A 22,969-nucleotide genomic window follows, 5' to 3' on the forward strand; every position below is an offset into this window, starting at 1 on the left:
ATACCACAAATGAATTTGTCAGTGTCAGTGCTTTACCGGTTGATCTCTGATCTCCAACTTAACCTGCTCCCAACCCGGTTAGGCATTCAGCATGAGTTACCACGGCAATTGAACCCGGTAACAAGTGATCCACCGTCGTGATACAGAAAACCCTGGGTTGAACCTGAAGTTACCTCGTTAACGCCAAATCTTAATTCGTAGTACAGGCCTCAGGAGTTTGTGCAAAATATTTTTTCTGTTGTCAGTTTGCTAGAAAGCACCAACAAACCATAATCACAATCCTGTCCGGTATTTATTTAAAGTAGTGGAAGATAATAAAAAGAGAATATTTCTGAGGCAATAGCTCCAAAAATTGTATACCACTTTAGACACCAGAGGGCAGTCAACTTTGGACCGTGAACATTTTTGCACAGTGTTGGAGGAAGGGAGGGGGTCATCCTTCCCTGAAGCCACAGTTTTTTGGCAGATGTTTACACAGTGTACTGTATGCATTCTGGTGAGAACAATGGCACAGTAGTTTGTAAAATGGCTGCCATACAGAGGCATAGTACTAACAATGTTGGTTAAAGGAACTTCATATCTTGCTGTTAACCTTACAAATATTTAACCAGAAATACTAAAGACTACAAGATATTGAACAGAGAGGAATATTGAACTGTGTTTTCTCCCACTGCTTGGACACGCATTGTAATCTGATGGGGACATGTCCCCATATACTGTTTCTGAAAGCTGATTAAAGATTAGGACAGGAAGGGTCAGGTTTAGGAAAACAGGAAAACTGATTCAAGGAAACAATACGTCACTAACCTCATTTTCAGCTAAAAGTAGTTCTTTTCCAGAGCAAGCATGGAGTCTCTGCTTAAGTCCCAGATGAAACAGATACTTTTATCAGGTAAGTTATCTTATCCATTCACCTCTAATAGACAGTAGCTATTATAGACTTACTGGATATAATGGTTATCTCTTTATCATACTCTGTAGTTTCCGTAAATGTATGTACAGAGCAAAGGCTTAATATTGTTGACTATGAGAAATGTTGTATTGTACATTTAGTTGGTGAACTGTTAAACATGTTAGCACACTATACACACAGCATAATATACAGACACAATACAATACAGTTAAACAGTTTATTTGATCACATGTATGCTTCAAATTATTTTTGAGTTACTTTTTATGTCATATGATTTCAGGAAATGTATATTTACGTCATTTTCTTTCTCACACAGCATGGCTTTACAGTGTTATAAATTCATGCACATGTTCTGACATTTGTAAGTCATGCCACATGCTTGCAACGTGCAAATCCCTGAATGGATCTGACGATGCTTGCTATTGCAACCATGGATATACTGGTGATGGAATTCATTCATGCAATGGTAAAATATATAAGAACATGAAGTCCAAAATGTTAATGGTCTCATTGTGTTTACACAATGTACTATTTTTAAGATGTTTTGCAATAGTTTTTTCTGATTGCTAAGGCACTATCTTTGGAAACATTGGCTATTTTTGCTTAACTATACACACTTAGCAAAAAACCTTAAACCTTAAAACATTCTAGTTGTCTCTAAAAATTAGTTAAACATACAATTTTTTACAATCACTTTGACACAAATTTCAGAACCTTGATGTCTTTTTTCAAAAATGTTGACTCAAAACCCACAACGGATGATCAAAATGCACATTTTTCAAAACGCTAACAAGATTTTCAATTGCTTGGATACAATACACATACACCGTAGATCATTTAATCATTGAACTACAATCATCTGTTCAAAATGACACTACTTAAAGGTCACATGACATGAAAACTTCACTTTAGGAGGTTATTTACATTCACATTTTGTTATTTAGCAGACGCTCTTATCCAAGCGACTTAGAGTAAGTACAGGGACATTCCCCCGAGGCAAGTAGGGTGTAGTGCCTTGCCCAAGGACACAACGTCATTTTGCACAGCCGGGAATCGAACTGGCGACCTTCAGATTACTAGCCCCATTTCCTCACCGCTCAGCCACCTGACTCCCACCTATTTAACATTCTAACTTTTAAAGGAGACATGACATCAGAACTTCATTTTATGAGGTTATTTAACATTAATATGAGTTCCCCTAGCCCGCCTTTGGTCCCCCAGTGGCTAGAATTTTAGATAGGTATAAACCAAGCCCTGGGTGTTCTTCTCCGCCTTTGAGAAAATGAAGGCTCAAACGCTCTGTTTGAAAATCTGCTCCTTGCGACGTCACAAGGAGCCAGGCTTGCGCCCTTCTCTCTGCTTTGCCCACCCAGATAAACTGGCCCGCCCATGAAAAAGTGAGCTACGATCGTGCGAAGGCAAGTGCGATATCGGTTTTTCCTGGAGAGACATCATGGCTAGCAAACGAACGAAGCATAACAGTTGCTCAGTGTTTGGATGTACAAATCAAAACAAAAGTATTTTTTAGTTCCTTCATCCAAGCCTCTGCACAACCAGTATCTTCATTTTATTTTCGCTGGAAATGCGCAGACACAACTTCCCAAAGTTTTGTATGTCTGCGCATACATTTTCACATTTTAGACACTACTGTTTCCTCAACTTGAGCCAACACAAAGCTGGCCTTGCTGAAATTAAATTCTGGATCATTACTAAATCTCCTTGGTCAAGCTACAAACCTTGGAAAAGTAAGTTAACTAACGCTAAATAATTTTGTTGCTTTACTGTATATGGTTACTTAGCTTGCTACCCTTAGAATGTGGCTGTAACATTAGCTCTGCAGCTAACAGCTGAGTTACTGTTGCTAATGTAAAGATAGATGGCATCAAGTGTGTGTGTGAATACAAACGCTGTAACGCCAGTGTTGTACACTTTTTTTGTTATTTGGATATCCGTTACGGTGCGTGTCCACTACAGCAGAGTGGCGCGGAGCGTCGGCTTCCAATCCATTTTCAATGAAACCGGGCGTTGACGCTCGCGTACGCTCCCACAATGCCCTACATGAGCGTCAACGCCCGGTTTCATTGAAAATGAATTGGAAGCCGACGCCAACGCGCCGCCCGCTCCGCTGTAGTCGACACGCCCCGTTACTGTCTGTGACGTCTGAAAATCGACTAACAGAACTTTGAAACGCTTAAAAAAACAAAAACAAACATACGTACAAACATTTTCGCGATCTGACTCACTGGCTGCTGGACAATGCAGATTCAGCCGCTAATAGCCTACTAATAAGACTCGTATCACCAGTCCTGTTGTAACCGAATGCCAATGGTATTTAGTATCTCTTACGATGTACTACAAATTAAAAGTATTGTTTGTTTAACTTGCAAATCATCGGAGCGAGCTTATCACTGCATGAACACTTGCAGCATGCAAACTTACGTAGAAGCTGAGTGGGGAACGTTGCAACAGAGAAATGTTGTTGTCTTGGCCGGAGAAGATAATGTCATTCGATTTGGATGTGATTCTTATAATAAGCATATTCATTTTTCAACCCAGCGCTTTAGCATGAGCGAAGTAGGGCTAGACCAACTTACGTTTTACAGGTGGTAGGCTACATCATTTTCGACGTCGAACTATGAAAAAAAAAACGTTGTTGGCAGAGTTTGCATTCAACGTTTTTCGAGTCACCCGGTACTTTGTAAATGTACTTTAATGAATTGCTGCCATACAACAGATTTGTTTGCCATTTTGACTAATAACACAGACAAAGTAGGCTATGGCAGAGTTTGTTGTTCTGCAGCCAATTGTGCTTGTGCCGTATGCAAAATACCAAACCAAAACAAAGCGCAGATTAACGAAAGGGAAAACAGTAACACCTTTTCTTTTAAATTATATATTTTTAGAGTTGGTTTATTTGTATCACACAATATAATCTAAAATTTCTGTTGAACATTTCGTTAATTCAGCAATGATGACACAAGCGGGAATCACACTGCCATACGGCAGCTCGACTAAAAGAATCTTAGTCGACCAAGAGCATATCGACCAGAAAATCGACTAGTCGATTAAGTGGGGACAGCCCTAACAATTATTCGATATTGACAACAAAAAATTGTCGACAAATATTTCTGTTGTCGACAAATCGTTTGATCTCATAGGACCTATTTTAAGTGCCTGCAATAACGTGATTTGACCAGTGCGGCGCTGTAGCGCTAGACTAATGCAGGTGTTGGACCGAATTCTCACTCCCCCGCAGAATCCCACTCCCCTACGCGTGAACGCGCACTGCCTTCCTAGCGTATTGCTAGTTGTAGTTTGACGAACCGAGGCGATTTAGGATATTTAATTCATGTTTCATCTAAATATAAGTTTATGTTGTAATGCACTTGAGAGCCGATACGATTTGTATGTCATTCTACTCTTCAAATCCGAATGATTGTCTCACGAAAATAGACATAATTTGGAGCTGCACTTGAAAAATGATGTTGATGTCGATGTTGTGCTACACTGTAGGCTACTATTATCGGAATGAGGGTAATTTGTGAATGATGTTGTAGTTGCGACTGCTGTTATGTCACTGTCTGGTTAAAACGAGCATCCTTCTTTGTATTCATTTGTACAAATCACTTTTCACTTCTGATTCTTGATTACGTGTTACTTGCTGTTATAGGATACTTACTAAATGCACTATATGCCAATTGTAATATAATCGTCTGTTAGGCCTACATGAGTATATCTACATTATTTTACAAATGTATATAAAAGGCCCCTGCTCACGGGTCCCTCATACCAGAATCCAACTCCTATTTCCCTCTCAGTAAACTACTTGCCACACAGCTGTTTTGTGTTTCACAATCATATCCATTTTATAGATCCTGCTTCCCACACCCTAGTAAGTATCTTCTAACTTGCAATGTAGCCTACAGTGCTTGGTTTTAGTACCTGATAAGCCAAGCCTGGACCTTCCCTTTGTGAATGGCTAGTGAAAAACATCAAATAAATGGTGACATTTTGATTGGTTCCAAACAAAAAACTATAATTAAATATTTGACAAAAGGTAGAAAGAAAGAAAGAAATAGTGATCATTTAAATAAGAGTTTTAACAAGTTTGAGGCTTGACCATGATAACAGGTCAGGGATATACGGCAGGCAGCACAGACATATTCCTCTCAGTTGGATTTTAGCACAACAGTGATGGAACCTTCTGAGGCAGCTGTCACAGGTAACCTGAGATTTTATTTGGGGGAGGGAGGATTTCAGCAGGTATGAAAAACAGTGGCAAAAATCCTACTCCCCTTCTAACTTTTACATTTTTGCAACTAGTATCAAAAGCTTTTTATGGCACACTCTACAGGGCATAAGGAGCCACCAAAATAATTTTGGGGTGTGTCAGATCTTACAGTCCCAATATATGAGGGGGGGAGAATTTCGGTAGGTATGAAAAACAGTGTTGCCAAAATCTTACTCCCCTTCTAACTTTTACATTTTTGCCACTAGTATCAACAGCTTTTTATGGCACACTCTACAGGGCATAAGGAGCCACCAAAATAATTTTGGGGTTTGTCAGATCTTACAGTCTCAATATATGAGGGGGGGAGGATTTCGGCAGGTAACAAACAGTGTTGCCAAAATCCTACTCCCCTTCTAACTTTTACATTCATGCAACTAGTATCAAAAGTTTTTTATGGCACACTCTACAGGGTATGAGGAGCCACCAAAATCATTTTGGGGGGGTGTCAGATCTTAAAGTCCCAAGATATTAATGCCCCATTATTTTCACCTTGTATGCATTGCAGTAGGCTACTGTGTATGAGTTCTCTTTATCTCACACGATACCTCACCAATTTAACAATCCTAAAAACCAACTGCTACTCTAATCAACTATTTAATGATGCAGATATTGAGTATTTCTTTTCAACTTACTGGGGTTAGGGTTTTGGCAACACTGTTTTTCATCAGAATTAGAAAGGGTTTTAATTGCCATGAAAGTTTGCACAGACAAGGAATTTACTTTGGCATACATACATTGTAGGTGTATGCATACATTAAACATATAGGAACCTTAAAACTGAAATATGTGGTCTAACTATACAAAAGGTACAAAGTCTAGCTAATACTAAGGGGATTTAGAATAAAATATAAAGTAGCCATAATTTACAATATAAAAATACAAATAGTACAAAAGATACAAATAGTGTAATATAGTGCAAATTGCAATGTGGCAAGGTGTCACTGTGCAGATTGTGATTAAAGTCATTTAAGTCAGTATGAGCCCTTAACCTTGTTGAAGAGGCCAACAGCGGATGGGAAGAAACTGTTTTTGTGGTGTGTGGTATTGGTCCTGATCGACCGCAGCCTTTTGCCGGAGGGGAGTGGCTGAAACAGAGTGTGTTCACAATCTTCCTTGCTCGCCCCAGGGTCCTCTAGGTGTGCAGGTCTTGTAGGGTAGGCAGATTGCAACGAATCACATTCTCAGTAGTGCGGATGATACGCTGCAGTCTGCTCTTGTCCTTGGCAGCAGTGTACCAGATGGTGATGGAGGAGGCGAGGATGGACTCAATGATGGCTGTGTAGAAGTGCACCAACATTGTCTTTGGCAGGTTGAATTTATTTCGCTGCTGTAGGAAGTACATCCTCTGTTGTGCTTTCTTGTTGAGGAGGCTGATGTTCAGTTCCCACTTGAGGTCCTGGGAGAGGATAGTGCCCAGGAAGCGGAAGGACTCCACAGTGTTCACTGGGGAGTCGCACAGGGTGATGGGGGTGAATGGGGCTGTATTCTTCCTGAAGTCCACAGCCATCTCCACTGTCTTAGGAGCATTGAGCTCTAAGTTGTTCTGGTTGCACCAGGTCACCAGGTTGTCAGCCTCCCAGCTGTAATCAGACTTGTCAGAGATGAGCCCAATGAGGGTGGCGTCGTCCGCCAACTTCGAGTTGGATGGATGGATGACTGGAAGTGCAGCTGTTGGTGTACAGGGAGAAGAGCAGAGGGGAAAGGACGCAGCCCTGTGGAGATCTGGTGCTGATGGACCGGGAGTCAGAGACGTGCGTTCCCAGTTTAACACATTGCTTCCTGTCAGACAGGAAGTCTGTGATCCACCAGCAGGTGGAATCAGGCACGTTCAGCTGGGAGAGCTTGTCCTGAAGCAGGGCGGGGATGATGGTGTTGAAGGCAGAGCTGAAGTCCACAAACAGGATCCTGGCATAGGATGCTGGGGAGTCCAGGTGCTGTAGGGTGAAGTGGAGGGCCAAGTTAACTGCGTCGTCCACAGACCTGTTGGCTCTGTAGGCATACTGTAGGCAACCTGCAGGGGGTCCAGGAGGGGGTCTATGATGGATTTGAGGTGTGCCAGCACCAGGCGCTCAAAATACTTCATTACCACAGAGGTCAGGACGACGGGTCTGTAGTCATTATGTCCTGTTAGTCTTGGCTTTTTGGGCACAGGGATGATGGTGGATAACATCCTACCTGCCGAAATCCTCCCCCCCTCATATCTTGGGATTATACAATTTGACACACCCCAAAATTATTTTGGTGGCTCCTCATGCCCTGTAAAGTGTATCATAAAAAGCTTTTGATACTAGTTGCATAAATGTAAAAGTTAGAAGGGGAGTGGGATTTTGGCAACACTGTTTTTCATACCTGCCAAAATCCTCCCCCCCCTCATATTTTGGGATTATAAAATTTGACACACCCCCAAATTATTTTGGTGGCTCCTCATGCCCTGTAGAGTGTACCATAAAAAGCTTTTGATACTAGTTGCATAAATGTAAAAGTTAGAAGGGGAGTGGGATTTTGGCAACACTGTTTTTCATACCTGCCGAAATCCTCCCCCCCCCCCCCTCATATCTTGTAATTATAAAATTAGACACACACCAGGATGTGGACAATATGGCTGGCAACACTAACTGGGTAATAGCTTGTCAAATGGTATTGAATACAATACTTTTTTCACTAATAGACACATTTATAATGAAGCATTGGTATTTCTTTGTATAGGCGGTTTTGTTATTATAGGTGACAGTGCCTGTTTTTGCCATTCCTAATGTTTGATCGTTCATTATCATTCCACAAATTAATCTTAAAGTTTATCCAAAATCTCAGGTTGGCTGTGACAGCTGCCTCAGAAGCTGACACAAACTAGGCTGTGGGAAGCAGGATCTATAAAATGGATATGATTGTAAACACAGAGCAGTTGTTTGGCTAGTAGTTTACTGAGAGGGAAACAGAAGTTGAATTATGTTAGGAGGGACCTGTGAGCAGGGGCCTTTTTATATAGCCTACATTTGTAAAATGATGTAGCTATTCTCATTTACCTGACGATTATATGCCAATTAATTGGCATATAGTGCATTTAGTAAGTATAGCAAGTACAACGTAATCAAGAATCAGAAGTGAATAGTTCTACTAAAAGTGATTCGTACAAATGAATACACAGAATGATTCTCGCTTTTACCAGACAGTGAAATAACTGCATTCGCAACTACAACATAATTCACATATTACCCTCAATACTACAGTGTAGGCTATACATCGACATCAACATCGTTTTTCAAGTGCAGTTCCAAAGTTCGTCTATTTTCTTGAGACAATAATTCTGACTTTACGAGTAGCAACTTAGATTTTGATGAAACATGAATTAAATGCCTCGGTTCGTCAAACTACAACTATAGCAATACGCTAGGAAGGCAGTGCGCGTTCACGCGTAGGGGAGTGGGATTCTGCGGGGGAGTGAGAATTCGGTCCAACACAGGCTCCCGTATGATATCCAATAGAACAAAACAGCGGTAAACATTTTAGGGTGCAAACGGGCCTGATAAAGTGTGGGAAAGTTTCACCAAAGATCCAACTAAAAATACTGTAATATGTAATGTGTGCAAGGCGGAACTTGTTTTCCATGGTAGCACAACGTGTATGCATGAACTTTTAAAACAAAAGCATCCCCGTACGAGAGGAGATGGAAACGGCAAGAGGTGAGTGTGCGCAAGCTGGATGGCTAGTTAGCTAAACCAGTTGATAATAACAAATAACACAGTATTTCACGGATACTAACACCGTAGCAACATGTTCACAGACAGCAGTTAGACAGATCGGTGTATACAACCATTGCAATGAGACAAACAAAAAGCCAGTCCAGAAATTATACTGTTAGTCACTGTTTTTCATTGAACAGAACCCTGTTGTCTTACAAGAGACTTGATTTTTTATTTAGGTTGGACACAATTGGACTAAAAGAGATGTAATAGCCTGTTCAGTTGGCTCAAAGTGCAATACAAATATTTTTTTCAAAAGCTGAAGTGATTTCTTGGTTTTATTTATTAGTTAGAATAAGTATAACTCAATGTTTTAACAAATTGCAAAAGCTGAATAATCGTTCAAAGCATTCTGATTAATCAATGAAAAAACAGATGATTAGTCGACTAATCGATCTAATAATCTAATAATAGATATGTTCAGTACTGTGTTTAACATAAAACAAGACTGTCATAATTTTTTTATCAATTAATTAAGCCGAAAATATTACATTTATCGGACTCTCTGGATGATCTGGCCGCCATTGTTGCCGGTCGCGCAGGATTCACATAGCCCTAGGTTTCAAGTAAGCTCCCAATCTTACTTGGTTTTAAGGGGTGTATACACCTTAGTCTTAGCTCTACCCCTAGCTCCAAAAGAGTATTGGGACACCACTAGCTCTCACGGGAACGCGCAAAACTAAGGGTAAGGGGGAAGGGGTAAGGGGGAGTATTGGGATTTGGCCCAAACCAGTGGTTCTCAATCCTGGTCCTCAGGACCCCTTGCCCTGCATGTTTTAGACGTTTCCCTGTTCCAACACACCTGATTCAAACAAATGGCCCTGATAATAACCCATTCATTTGAATCAGTGGCCCGTTCTCAGTACGTCGCTTATTACATCCGAGATCAAATGTCACATCCAAGATGACATCATCTTGCTAATCTTGATCTGGCTAATTCGGTTCTTTGAACACCCATGTTGTTTATAGTTAATATAGCTGGATTGAGTTATGCGTTGGTCTAAAAGGGGGTATGTATCTATAGTAGAAACCTTGATCAGCAAAACTGCTATCGGCTGCTCACATAAGTCTATAGCTGCTCACCGTGGCCAAAATGAGTGCCCTGTTTTTTCCGCAACAGAGCCAACAGCTTGCTTGAAGGTTACTCCGAATTTGAAGATTTAATCAGAACGCCAGGAAACACCTCAAAGTCTGCAAAATCCAAGAAGGAGATGATTGTGGACTATAGGAGGCGGCAGGAGGAGGAGCATGCACCCCTACTCATCAATGGATCTGAAGTGGAGAAGGTCAGCTGCTTCAAGTTCCTCGGGTGAACATCAGCAACAACTTCACCTGGTCTGTTCACACGGACAAGGTGGTCAAATCGTCCCGTAAGCGCCTTTTCTTCTTGAGGAGTCTGAAGAAGTTTGGTATGGACTCAGTCATCCTCACTAACTTTTACAGATGCACTATAGAGAGCATTCTGACTGGTTGTATTACAGTGTGTAATAGGAGCTGCACAGACAGGGACCGTAAGGCCCTACGAAGTGTGGTCCGTTCTGCTGAGTTCATCATCGGCAGGAAGCTCCCAGCCCTACAGGACACCTACCACACACGTTGCCTAAGTAAAGCCGGCAGGATTCTAAGAGACTGTTCCCACCCATCCTTCAGTCTCTTTACCCCGTTGCCTTCTGGCAGGCGTTACCGCAGCATCCGGTCACGCACACGCAGACTGGACAACAGTTTCTACCCAAGGGCCATCAGGCTTCTGAATGGACACTGATATGGACATTGATTTACTGCACACTAGTCACTTATACACTGTCACTTTCAGGTACTGGTTGCACTATCAGTAACATTGCACTACGGTACCTCACTGTACCTCGCCACCAGGCTCCTGTATGGTCATTGACATAGTCACTGATCTGCAATTTTGCACTATTGTACTGTACTCCACTTAGGTTAGAATAGGTTATAGGGTTGAAATAGGTTTTATGTGCATTTAGGGTTAGTATAGTGTATTATTTATTGTTATCTGTAATTTAGAAAGTTTTATTATTAGGGTTAGTATAGTCGATTATTTATTGCTATCTGTATATTTAGGAAGTTTCACTTATTTAAGCTCAGCAGCAGATGTTGTTCTGTGTAGCCTACCTGACAAATAAAAGACTTGAACTTGAAAGAAGGCTGGCAAAAAGTAGCATGTTTTTAAATATTTTCATACTTTCATTTATCATCTTTAAATCATATGATGTGGTTTCAACAAATGTATTATGTAAATTATACCCTCACAAAAAAAACGATAGGCTATCCTCTCAAAAAGTAAAGGCTAGCATATTGCGCTGTGCTTGAGGAGCCTATCTATCACCCAATGAGCAATTAATTCTGTTTCATGTTAAATTCTGCTAATTATTCTTGCACCTTCTGCAATAGGTTCCTGTTGTAAAAACGGACAAGACATTTCTGTATCACCTCTGCTTGTAAAGTCTCAATCTAATCGTGTTTACATAAAATAAACCTGCTCCCGAGCAGGTTTAAGCTTACGGACCTGTTGCTATGACAGCAAGTCCAGGTTGAGCTTTGAAGAACCGAACATTCCAAGATAATGACAAATCATCAACAATCAAATACAGCTAACTGAGTTAGCAACGTACGGAGAACGGGCCCCAGGTGTGTTGGAGCAGGGAAACGTCTGAAACATGCAGGGCAGGGGTTCCGAGGACCAGGGGGGTGTTCCATCAACGTCGCTAACGCAAGTCGCGCTAACACGAATAAGTCTCACTTGGGTAAACGTCAAGTTAGACAGCCGCAAGCCGTTCCACTAACGTTCCGTTCCACAGGCAACGCTAATTCAAGCTAGACCTCAATAAGCTAGGACTCTGCAGCCCAGATCAGGCGATAGTCAAAAAGAGGAGTTATGTCGCAAAAAGCAAAGCGTAAAGCAGCAGAGAGGTGTTGTTTCAGCAGCGTAAATAGATTTTGTGAGTTTTTTGTGAGTTGTCGCCAAAAAGGGCAATGTTGCCGCAATTAACATGGCAATTGGGGAGACAACTTGTCAAACCATTACGACCGTTAACATGCGTAAATTGTAGACCTACCAAATCGACTTAACATATATATAGGCTATATATATATATATGCATTTAGGCCTACTGATAATTAGCGTAATTTGATGAGCTGTCTGAAACCATTCTGACAGTTCGGAACAGTCCAATATAGGCCATTATAAGGGCACCTTATAGGGTACTGCATCACATTTTCTATACTATAAAGGAACTCATTAAGACATGTTTTTACATTTATAGAGGGCAAACTGTCATTTATTGCGTGGGGCATCCTGGGCACTCAAGCATATTTCACAATGTGAATGGCAGACAGGAGGGCACTTGGTCAAATTGTTGCCAATCGAAGGCATTTTAGAAACACTTTCAACCATGGGGGCACCAGGCAGTCTTCCACAGGGCCTGGATACACCCATGGGGACAGTATATTGCACCTATAATATTGGGTAAGCCAGAGGAGAGGTAATATAGAGGCTTGTCAACATACAAACTACTTTAAACAATGAAAATACTTTATCCAATTGAATAAAGAGTCTCCTTGATTCTTTGTGTTTCAAGATTACCTGAAAAACTGATGATAATATTCAGGTACTGCTTGGAGCAAAGTATACCCTTCATATTTCCTGGCATAGTTCAAGAACGTCCCACATGCAAAGACATAGACAGATGCAGACAGACTGAACAGTGTCAAGGCTTGGCTACAGTGGGTAATTTGCTTCCTTGTGTGTGATTCCAGCAGACTACATAGTCTAGGCATACCTACATAAACTGCAGTCTACTACCCTCCCTTCTACTATTATAGTCTACTCTCCTTTCTATTACTTTCTACGAAGGATGGTAGGCTGCTCTTATGTGTTCATTGCCATCCTTAAGAGTTGCTAAAGTGTTATTTTATATATATATATATTATTTATGTTTTTAATTTTTAAGAATGATAATTAAATCTATCTAGATGAACTATGCTGGGCCTGCTGAACCTATACTTCTTCCACAGATACTGGTCAGGGAAGCATTAGCTACTTCTGTCTCTGAAGACCCTTGGGGCTGGTGGGATAAACCCTCTTTGTATAATCTGGGCACCTTCATCCACCCAGGGATGGATTAACGAACGGGCCTACCGGGCCCAGGCCCAGGGGCCCATGAGCTCAGGGGGCCCATAAGCCAGAGCCTTCGCGCGTGACGTCGCTGTTATTAACAATGTATTGATATGAATATGATGATATGACACGATGCGCCGTAGCTGGTATATGCTAGACTTAATTCATTCATGTCAGTAACAGGGCCCCAATAGTCCTACTGAGGGATGGATTACCGAACGAGCCTACCGGCACCAGGGGCCCATGAGCTCAGGGGGCCCCTAAGCCAGATCCTTTGCGTGAAGTCTCTGTTATTGACTTTGTATTGATATGACACGATGCGCCGTAGCCGGTATATGCTAGGCTTAAGTCATTCTTGTCAGTAACAGGGCCCCAATAGTCCTACTCGGGGATGGATTATCGAACGAGCCTACCGGCACCGGGGGCCCATGAGCTCAGGGAGCCCCTAAGCCAGAGCCTCTACGTGAAGTAGCTTTAACTTATTATTTACATTTAGCCAGAGCGACTTACAGTAAATACAGGGACATTCCCCCCGAGGCAAGTAGGGTGAAGTGCCTTGCCCAAGGACACAACGTCATTTTGGCTGGGCGGGGAATCGATCCGGCAACCTTCTGATTACTAGCCCGACTCCCTCACCGCTCAGCCATCTGACTCCCTGTTATTATGATGATATAACACGATGTGCCATAGCCGGTATATGCTAGGCTTAAGTCATTCATGTCAATAACAGGGCCCCAAAAGTCCTACTAAAAAACTAAAGAATAGCCTAAACATTCACTTTGAAGATTTCACAAGAAAAAAACCATCATGATACCTTTCAAGTGAGTGTTTATCCCCTCAGTTTATCTATAGGACTTTAGAGGGGTTGAGTACTCCATGCAATATGGGCCCTTCAACTCTGTAGGGAGAAATCCAAAAAGCAAGTGCAAAACAATAGCATTAGAGCTCTGTCTAAGCACCCCGACCCCCAACCTACACACAAATGCGCTGTTTATGTGGCATTTCTGTAAAGTTGTTCTTCATGAAGACCCCATTATGATGTTATCCACCCCTGATCTGTCTGAATGGAGCCCCTCAATCATAACACATCATAACATTTCACTGTATGATCCTTTAAATCTGTTTTACTGGTAGGCCTTAACTAGGACAAGTGAGATTCCTTACATGAGCTTAAAAAATATATTAATAATAATAATATTATTTTATTAATAATATTTATAATATTATAAAACTGTTATTAATAATAATGACAGTTTTTTGAAGAAAAAAAAACTCGCGTTAATCTCGCGATAAAAAAATGAACTGCGTAAAAAAAAAATACGGCCTTTTTTTCCGCCTGTTTGAAATTATTTGCAACACATTTTTGTTTAGCTTGACTTCTAGCCTGACACGGATCAGGCTAGTTCCGAACCTTGATTACGTAGCTAGAACTAGAATAATCCACCTTCATGGAACGGAACTCTCGCTAAAGTTAGTGAGACTTGGCGAAATAAGTCTCGCTTTCCCTTAATCGACGTTGATGGAACACCCCCCTGGATTGAGAACCACTGGACTAAATCATCATGTTTTCAGATTTGAAAACCAGCAGCACCTGTAGGTAATCAGACCCTTGTAATTGCTTTGTCAATTTACAGCCTTGTACTTGCCCCCAAACTTTCCCTTCCTCAACCCTATTGAGGATGTTTTCTCCACATGGAGGTGGAAGGTGTACAACAGGCACTCTCATGAACAAGTTACCCTTCTCCAGGCCATGGATGAGGCATGCAATGACATCATGGCAGACTAATGTCAGGCCTGGATTCGCCATGCCCAGAGATTTTTTCAGAGATGTTTGTCAAATGAAAACATCCATTGCGATGTGGATGAAAACCTGTGGCCAAATCCACAAGACAGGGTTGATGGAAATTTAGGACAGTAATCAATCTTTCGTTTTGCTTGTTTGTTTTTTGAGCCAGGTGAGGAACACTGCAGTACAGTCGTGGCCATAAGTTTTGGCAATGACCAATGTTGTGTTTTGCAAAGTTTGCTGGTTCAGTATTTGAAGATTTTTTTTTCACATGTTTCTATAGAATACTGGAATACAATAAGGCACGTTTGATATTTTTTAAAGCTATTTTGGGGCTAACATTTTCAATATATGCACATAGTCCCCTGTTTTACAGCAGTCAATCTGCTTTTAAAATCCAATGAGAAGGATAGAGTCATTTTTTTTTGAATACTCCTTACCTTTTTAAACCAAAATGGGTAAGCTACTTGATTTGTGGCCGTGGCCAACACAGCATTTTACCGGTGCTTTCCAACTTTCCAACTGGCTCTGGAATCAATGCTATACAAAAAATGTCTTTATGGTTAAAAGAACATGATATTGTTTACAAGAGCACAGATTCTACATAGATCTAGCCTCTTAATTTTGCTCTCAAAATCAGCCAGATTCATGCGTTTAACTTTCAAATTTAATACATTTTCTTCCGGGGGGCGTGCCCCCGGACCCCCCTAGAGGGTCGGGGGTTCGCCGTATCTTTCTCACCTTTTTCACCCCTGATCTGTTTACATACCTGTTATTAGCGAAGGGGTTTAGCACTTACTGTGCGTTCACACTGCAGACTTTTTTACCGCTCAGCACCGCCGGCCTTCCCACAGTGCCCCACGCTCGGGGGCGTGTCAGACAGATTCATTCAGAGCTGTAGTTCTCTTAAATCACTGTTGTAGTTCGTGTAATGTCATGGCAAATGTGGGGGCAAAATACAACTTTTACACACATTAAGCAAAAATCCGACACGCATTCTAGATCTGACATGATCTTATCTACAGCACACAATAGGTTATCTTTTTCCACACTTTTTTTAGGCAGAGTGAAAGATTAAATCCCACCTGCACTCTATGGAATGGGTCTTGTTCCGGCTGGAAAAAAGATGCATCAGACATAAACGTTGACATGTGTAACCTTTTATTATATTACTCGAAATGTCTGAAAATCAATCGCTAGATTATGACTTGCCACTACACATTCACTGTATGGATAGCGAGTGGCTGCCAGCCAGCATTTCAGCGTTGAATGTCAATCGTATGCCGGGTGAGCTAGCTAGACTATGCAGCTAGCACAGAAGAAAGTTACGTAATGTGAAGAAACTGAATTAAAGTACAAAATACAACACACCAGGGACGCCGACAACCTCAGCAACCCTGCGCCAGGCATCATTTTTTTTGTTTATGTCTCTGTAATCGAACATAGACGTATCATACAATACTGGGTATGAAGACACACATACGATGAGTTGATCTTCCATCTTGAAATTGTCAAACCTAGAAATGTTTACCATGACCAACAGTTGCTACGTTACAAGAAACAAGAAACCAACCCGATTGGCCATCGCTGGCGTTTTCACGCTCATCATTTACATAAAGTTCAGAAAATCCAACTTTCGCCGCCCCGCTCGCCTTCCCACAATACCCTACGCGAGCGTCGACGCCCCGCTCGCCTTCCCACATTGAAAATGAATTGGAAGCCGACGCCCCGCTCTGCCCGCCCCGCTGCAGTGTGAACGCACCGTTATGCAAGGCACTGCATTCATGTCACATGTCAATGGGGGCTGAGCACCCCATAAAGGTCTGATCCTAGAATCGCCCCTGAGTCTAGGCTTAGTCATATTTCCGCTATCACACGATGACTGACATATATAAATAGTGTTGCATAGTCGATGTTATAGGTCACTTTTTAAATCATGTCATACTTTATCATTATATCCTGGAGGGGAATGTTCCTCTTGGAATGTCACTCTTGCCTGTCTTCAAAACTTAAGAGCCCTGCATTTAATTACATTGCAATTCCTAAACTAGCAATGTTTTACCATAGGTAGTGAAAAGTAGTTACTTTCTGTCATGCTACTGTATGATGGTTATTGGAACCTTAATATAAATTGTTGCCGAATCTTGTTACATTCCCTGATTCTACTCACCATCCTGAATACATTTCAGCCCTCACTCCTCAATATAATAGAAACTACTTAAGGATCTCACCTCCAATCAGTCATGAGATTTTCAACCTTGAGATTCTCTAAAAGTATTGATAGATCATTTTGAGTTTGTTGGGTTCTTTTAGTTTGTCATCTTGTGCATTTATACTCAAACTTAACTTAAACTTTAATAAAGTTAAAGAAAACTTAATCAACTTTAATAAAGTTTAAGTTTAAATAATCAAAAATGTAGTTTCAGCATGAAATCCTTGTTTTGCTTTTTGTGGTATGTTGGTTAAAAGTCTGGAATGTTATGGTCACATATCCTGCTGAGTATTGTAACCTCCCATTACTGGAAGCAAAGGATATCCCTTCCCAGACAGACTTTTTACACAGGGTATTGTGTCCATCATATCCCTTGAAACGAATACAACAATGGAAAGTCATATTGTGTCACTTCCAACTTACTACTATTGCTTAAGCCTGTTGCAATATACATTCAAGGGCATATGAAATTTGATGACAATGTAACAAGGCCGTAATCATAATACATATTGGGGGACACACATCCCCCCCAATATTCAAATCTGGTCTAAAGGTCCCCCCCAATATATTGATATAAAAACATAAATGTGCTACGCTAGGACAGGCAACCACCCACGCTGTCCGAAATAATAATTAAAAAAATATTCGCCCAGCCCCAATGTTGACTACATGGCTACGGCCTTGCTATGTAAAGACCAGTCAGGGAGTAGCTAGTCAACTGGAAGCTAAATCATGTTGAAAGGACTAATTGAAAAGTCTGTTTTGGAACAACGTATTAAATAACTTGGTATGGAACCCTAACCTTAACACCCAATTTACATAATTCCACTTAATTGTAGTTATTACATGTATTTATTCTGGTTCCCTTTCTCTTTGTTTCTCACCACCAAGATGATGATGAGTGCCAGAATGTCACAAATATCTGTGGGTACAACACTGACTGTACCAACACAGTGGGGAGCTACCATTGCACCTGTTTGTCAGGGTACACATCAACAGGACTGTACCAATTCCAACCAAACGATGGGACTGAGTGCACTGGTAAAGTTTTCTTCATAAAATATATATATTTTTATTTCTCTCTTTTTATATATATGTAAGTAGACACGTTTTCTCTGGATACTTTGTGTATTGTTAATCCAGTGATGTATCTTTCCATACTGGTTTTTCAGATATAGATGAGTGCAAGAGCTCTCAGGTCTGTGGACCATTCTCTCTCTGCCACAATACAAATGGGTCTTTTTTTTGCACCTGCGAGAGAGATTACATCCTAGTATCAGGTGCTAAGCAGTTCCATCCAGAACAGGGTGGACCTTGTCATGGTAAGTTTGTGTGAATATCAACTTTTTTGATCACTTGATCACATACAGATTTCCACCTTTTTTCCAACCTTTTTCAATGTTCCTCCCTCTCAAACACACATGTTGAAAGGAAATGGTTAATAGTGAAAAGTTACATGGGCTAGAGGTCAGTGCAGCAGATATGGTTTATGACACTGTCATCATGACAGTAGCAACTTATACCCTTGTGCCTCCAATTTGAGAACAGCCACATTTAACGAGTTCCGTGTCCTCGTAGGGATGGGGTTACTACAGTAGGTAGTGAGCAGAGGTGGACGAAATGCTTGAGCTGAATTGGGTTTACATGGAATAATTGAGGTAGCTAGAGCACCATATGGGAGAGCCTTTTGGATATAAATGCCAATGTCAATTCTTGTTTAATAAGATTTTTTCTCTCTCTCTATTTTATGATCATAACATGTTTTTATCATTCGTTATACAATATATTAAACACTGTTTTTTCAGAACATCCTAAGAAAAACTGTCACGAATATCCCTTGTGCATAGCACAAACTGTAAACGAAGTCCTTGAACATGTAAGCTGACACTTCTCGAACCGTTTTGCAAATATGATGGAAATATGTGAGGATGCTGCCCTCTGCTGGGTTGACAAACATGTTCTCATGTGTTTTGGATTAAGACAAAAAAAAACTGGGGGTTTGAGCTCATTAAAATGTATTTCTCCCAATTGTAGATGGGCAACCTTACAGAGCCTCATAACATGTTGGACGAGATCATCAGGCACACACGAGAAGAGTTGACTCCAGTCGATGTGATCTCATTTGTGGAGGCCCTGTGTCGATCCACCTCCCTTTTGAGTGTAGTGGGGAAAAACCAAACCACTAAACCATTCATGACCAAGGCCACTCTCACTGTAACAATTTGTATACACCATCTCATCTATACAACAGCTACAGAATATTATCTAAACTTCAGTGTATTTATTTAATTTAAATACATTTAATTGTATACATCTCACTACTAATACAAACTGCTATTCTTTTTCAGAAATTTGTAAAGGCTGTAAACAACCTGGTGAAAAAGGATGAGTTGGTTGCTTGGAGCAAAATTGAAGGAGATAAACGGGACTACACCATAACCAAACTCCTTCACACTGTGGAGGAGAACATATTGATACTGGCAAGAAACTATCAAACTACCACCGAACTGGATATCACAGCAAGTGAAATGGGTAAGCAGCACATTGACAGCTCCCGTCAACTAAACCTTTTAATGTGAAATATGATGTGCAAAGACTTTTATTAATCCTCTCTTTCTTTTAAATACAGAAGTAAAACTTTTTAAATTGGATGCCCACCATGCACGGAAAAGCAAGCTATCTGTTTCAATAGGTGGAGAACATATCAGTTTAACACCAAACAATGACCAAGATGGTGACAAAAATGGTAAGATGTTTTGGAAATTATGTGTATATGTAACATTTGGCACATTAAGTTGTTTTTAATTAAACTCAAACTTCAATTTCAACACAATTCACCTATTTCGATTGAAAAACAACAAGATTCTTCTACTTTTTCTTCTGTATATCAGGAAGCGTGTCAGTGGTGTTTGTTCGGTATGACAGCATAGGTGATATAATGAAACCCAACATTGACCCCAGTGTTATGGATTACGCTCACTACGCTGGAACAGGAGGAATCACTGTCAACTCCCAAGTCATAGCAGTGGCTATCAAACCTGTTGACATGTACCAGCTTGACCGAGTAACATTCACCCTCAGACACACAATGGTATTAGCAGTCAAAGTCCCATGACAGATCTAATGCTGTCTGTTGGCAAAATGTTCACTTCTAATTTATGCTGTTAAACTTCAACCAAAAAAGAAATTCTAGGTCAAGCATCTACCGTATATGGAATGGGTTTAGTTTTATTTATTCACAATACCATTCTTTCTTTTCACTGAAGCCAATCAACACAAATGAAGATGCAACAAAATGTGCTTTCTGGGAGTATGATCCAGGCAGCTTGAAAGGGCACTGGGCTACACATGGCTGTGATCATGTGGATGTCAACAGCACTACCACCACATGCTCCTGTAACCACCTCACACACTTTGCAATTCTCATGTCATCGGGACGTGCCAATGTAAGTGGCCACCAACTGATCCACCGACATAAGTTCCGTTGCAAAATGACTGTGCTGTAGAGTGTAGACCACACAATAAGAGGCATTGCCTGTTTTATGACGGGAGGGTTTGCCTTGTCAAATTGACCTTGTGAAATCAAAGTAATATCAAACAAGTGGTATATGTAGTACAATTCTATTTTATGGTAGCCTTTTAAACTCATGCTTTGTCCCCTATGCAGTTGTTGGCCCACCACAACATTCTGACCAGGATCACTCAGCTGGGGATGATTATCTCTATTATCTGTCTCTCCATGTGTATCTTCACCTTTTGGTTCTTTACTGAGATCCAGAGTACCAGAACCACTATTCACAAGAACCTGTGCTGCAGCCTCTTTATGGCAGAATTCATTTTCCTGATTGGAATCAATATGAACACCCATAAAGTAAGACCTGTACTTGAGTTCAATGAAACCCATTTGTGAATGTGGGCATGGTGTGTATATTTGAGTAGGTTTGTGGATGTTTTTTAGCATTTGAGTCCTAATTCAGAGAGTCACCCTTGTCTTTTATAATTGCATACATGTAAAGTGTTATTGACACTATTTTGAAGACTTCTCTTTGTCTTTTTGTCTCTGGTATCAGCTTTTCTGTTCCATTATTGCTGGCCTCCTCCATTATTTCTTCTTAGCTGCTTTTGCCTGGATGTGCATCGAGGGGATTCATCTTTACCTTATAGTGGTTGGTGTTATTTACAACAAAGGGTTCCTGCATCGCAACTTCTACATTTTTGGCTATGGAAGCCCAGCTGTGGTGGTGGCCATTTCGGCTACGCTCGGCTCCAAGTATTATGGTACCAATAAAGTGTAAGTACAAAAAAGGGTTATGCTAATTTGGTAAATGAAAATACTTATTTTTGAATAGTTCCATGTTTATAATATAATGTTCTTTTCACATAAGGTGTTGGCTGAGCACGGAAAACAACTTCATTTGGAGTTTTATTGGGCCTGCCTGCCTGATCATTCTAGTAAGGTCTTTTTAAGCCCGGAAAATGTGCAAAAGATTATCATCAGTTCTACTGTTACTAATTATGTTACATCTTCATTGTCACTGTATGCATCTTCAATTCTCTCCTATCTAAGGTGAATCTATTGGCTTTTGGAGTGATTATCTACAAAGTGTTCCGTCATACTGCTGTGAAAAAGCCTGAAATTAGCCATTATGAAAATATAAGGTAAAACTCGTGCAGAATAAAGCCACAAGGGACATATGGGGTGTGACCTGTCCATATTGTGATGTGTTCGGTCCCTGATGAGAGACTCACTTTAACATGTCTAAAGGGGTAGCATTCTCACAATAGTTTTTAGAACAAATGTATCACGTCTTAAGGTTTATGGGAAGCAGTAGAACAATAATATGGCCTATGATGACATAAGCATGTATTTTACCTTAGGTCCTGTGCCCGTGGTGCCCTTGCCCTCCTGTTTGTCCTTGGTGCCACCTGGACATTTGGCGTGCTCCATATCCTTAACGAGACCATGCTCTCTGCCTATCTATTCACTATTGCAAACACCTTCCAAGGGATGTTTATCTTCATCTTCCTCTGTGTCTTATCTAGAAAGGTAATCATAAAGTTAATTAGCTGTATTTGTTCATATACCTTAACTGCTTTTTGAGGTAGATTTGAATGGTATCTGATTAATTTCAGACATATAAAACATATTCCTTTTTCTCTTCTCTAGATTCAAGAGGAATATTACAGGCTGTTCAAAAATGTCCCTTGTTGTTTTGAATGCCTGAGATAAACCAATCAAGTAATCGGATATCACGATGGGTCTCGAGTTCTTTGAGTGGCATATAGCCTACTGTACAGTGGCTTGCTGTTTTTCACATGCTGCTTTAAATTGTGAAGGCAACAATAGACATTATGCATTTTCAATAGTGTGAAAATACTTACAATTTACTTATTTAATAACATCAACCATTGTCACTTAGCAAATACAGCATGATATGCAAAAACTAAATAAAATAATCAGTGAAGATTAAAATGTCTCTTTGTCCAATATTTATATAAGAAACATTTGTAATATTTACTTCACAAGTGCACAGTGCCCGTGATGCAGTCGGTGAGTAAGATGATGTTGGTGAGACATACAGATTCCCGGAACTATGAATAGACAGTGCTCGTGATGGAGTAGGGGACACACACTGGAATTATAGATCCTGCAGTGCCCGTGATGCAGCTGGTAATGACAGTTTAGGTCTGTGGCTTTAGTACCTACATTCCTCAAATCACAATTAAAGTTCAATAGGGCCTTGAATTGCAACCATTTTGGTCGCATATTCTCCCAAAATCGTGTCTGTACAACCTCAAAATATATTTGGGAAAATACATGCGAGTGCAAATACTCGTTATGGTGCTACTTGTTTTAATTTCTTTACAAAACGCTTTCTAATCACTAAT

At 40.6% G+C, this 22,969-nt stretch overlaps 1 protein-coding gene across 2 annotated transcripts; it reads left to right on the forward strand.

Moving 5' to 3' along the window:
- Positions 1–491: 491 nt before the first annotated feature.
- Positions 492–22,547, forward strand: adgrl4 (adhesion G protein-coupled receptor L4). 2 transcript variants are annotated; one of them, XM_047037175.1, is made up of 16 exons: positions 492–892; positions 1,230–1,379; positions 17,972–18,121; positions 18,253–18,402; positions 18,886–18,956; positions 19,115–19,294; positions 19,429–19,612; positions 19,710–19,826; positions 19,972–20,171; positions 20,347–20,526; positions 20,748–20,951; positions 21,151–21,371; positions 21,466–21,532; positions 21,648–21,739; positions 21,959–22,127; positions 22,248–22,547. In XM_047037175.1, exons 1-16 carry the CDS (start codon positions 847–849, stop codon positions 22,308–22,310), a joined length of 2,244 nt encoding a protein of 747 aa, XP_046893131.1. In that variant the 5' UTR covers positions 492–846; the 3' UTR covers positions 22,311–22,547. The 2 variants fall into 2 exon arrangements, with proteins under 2 accessions (XP_046893131.1, XP_046893132.1); XM_047037176.1 differs by lacking the exon at positions 1,230–1,379 and having other exon boundaries at positions 493–892.
- Positions 22,548–22,969: the final 422 nt, after the last annotated feature.

This window comes from Hypomesus transpacificus, chromosome 16 (assembly GCF_021917145.1).
Source record: "Hypomesus transpacificus isolate Combined female chromosome 16, fHypTra1, whole genome shotgun sequence".
Taxonomy (NCBI): Eukaryota; Metazoa; Chordata; class Actinopteri; order Osmeriformes; family Osmeridae; genus Hypomesus; species Hypomesus transpacificus.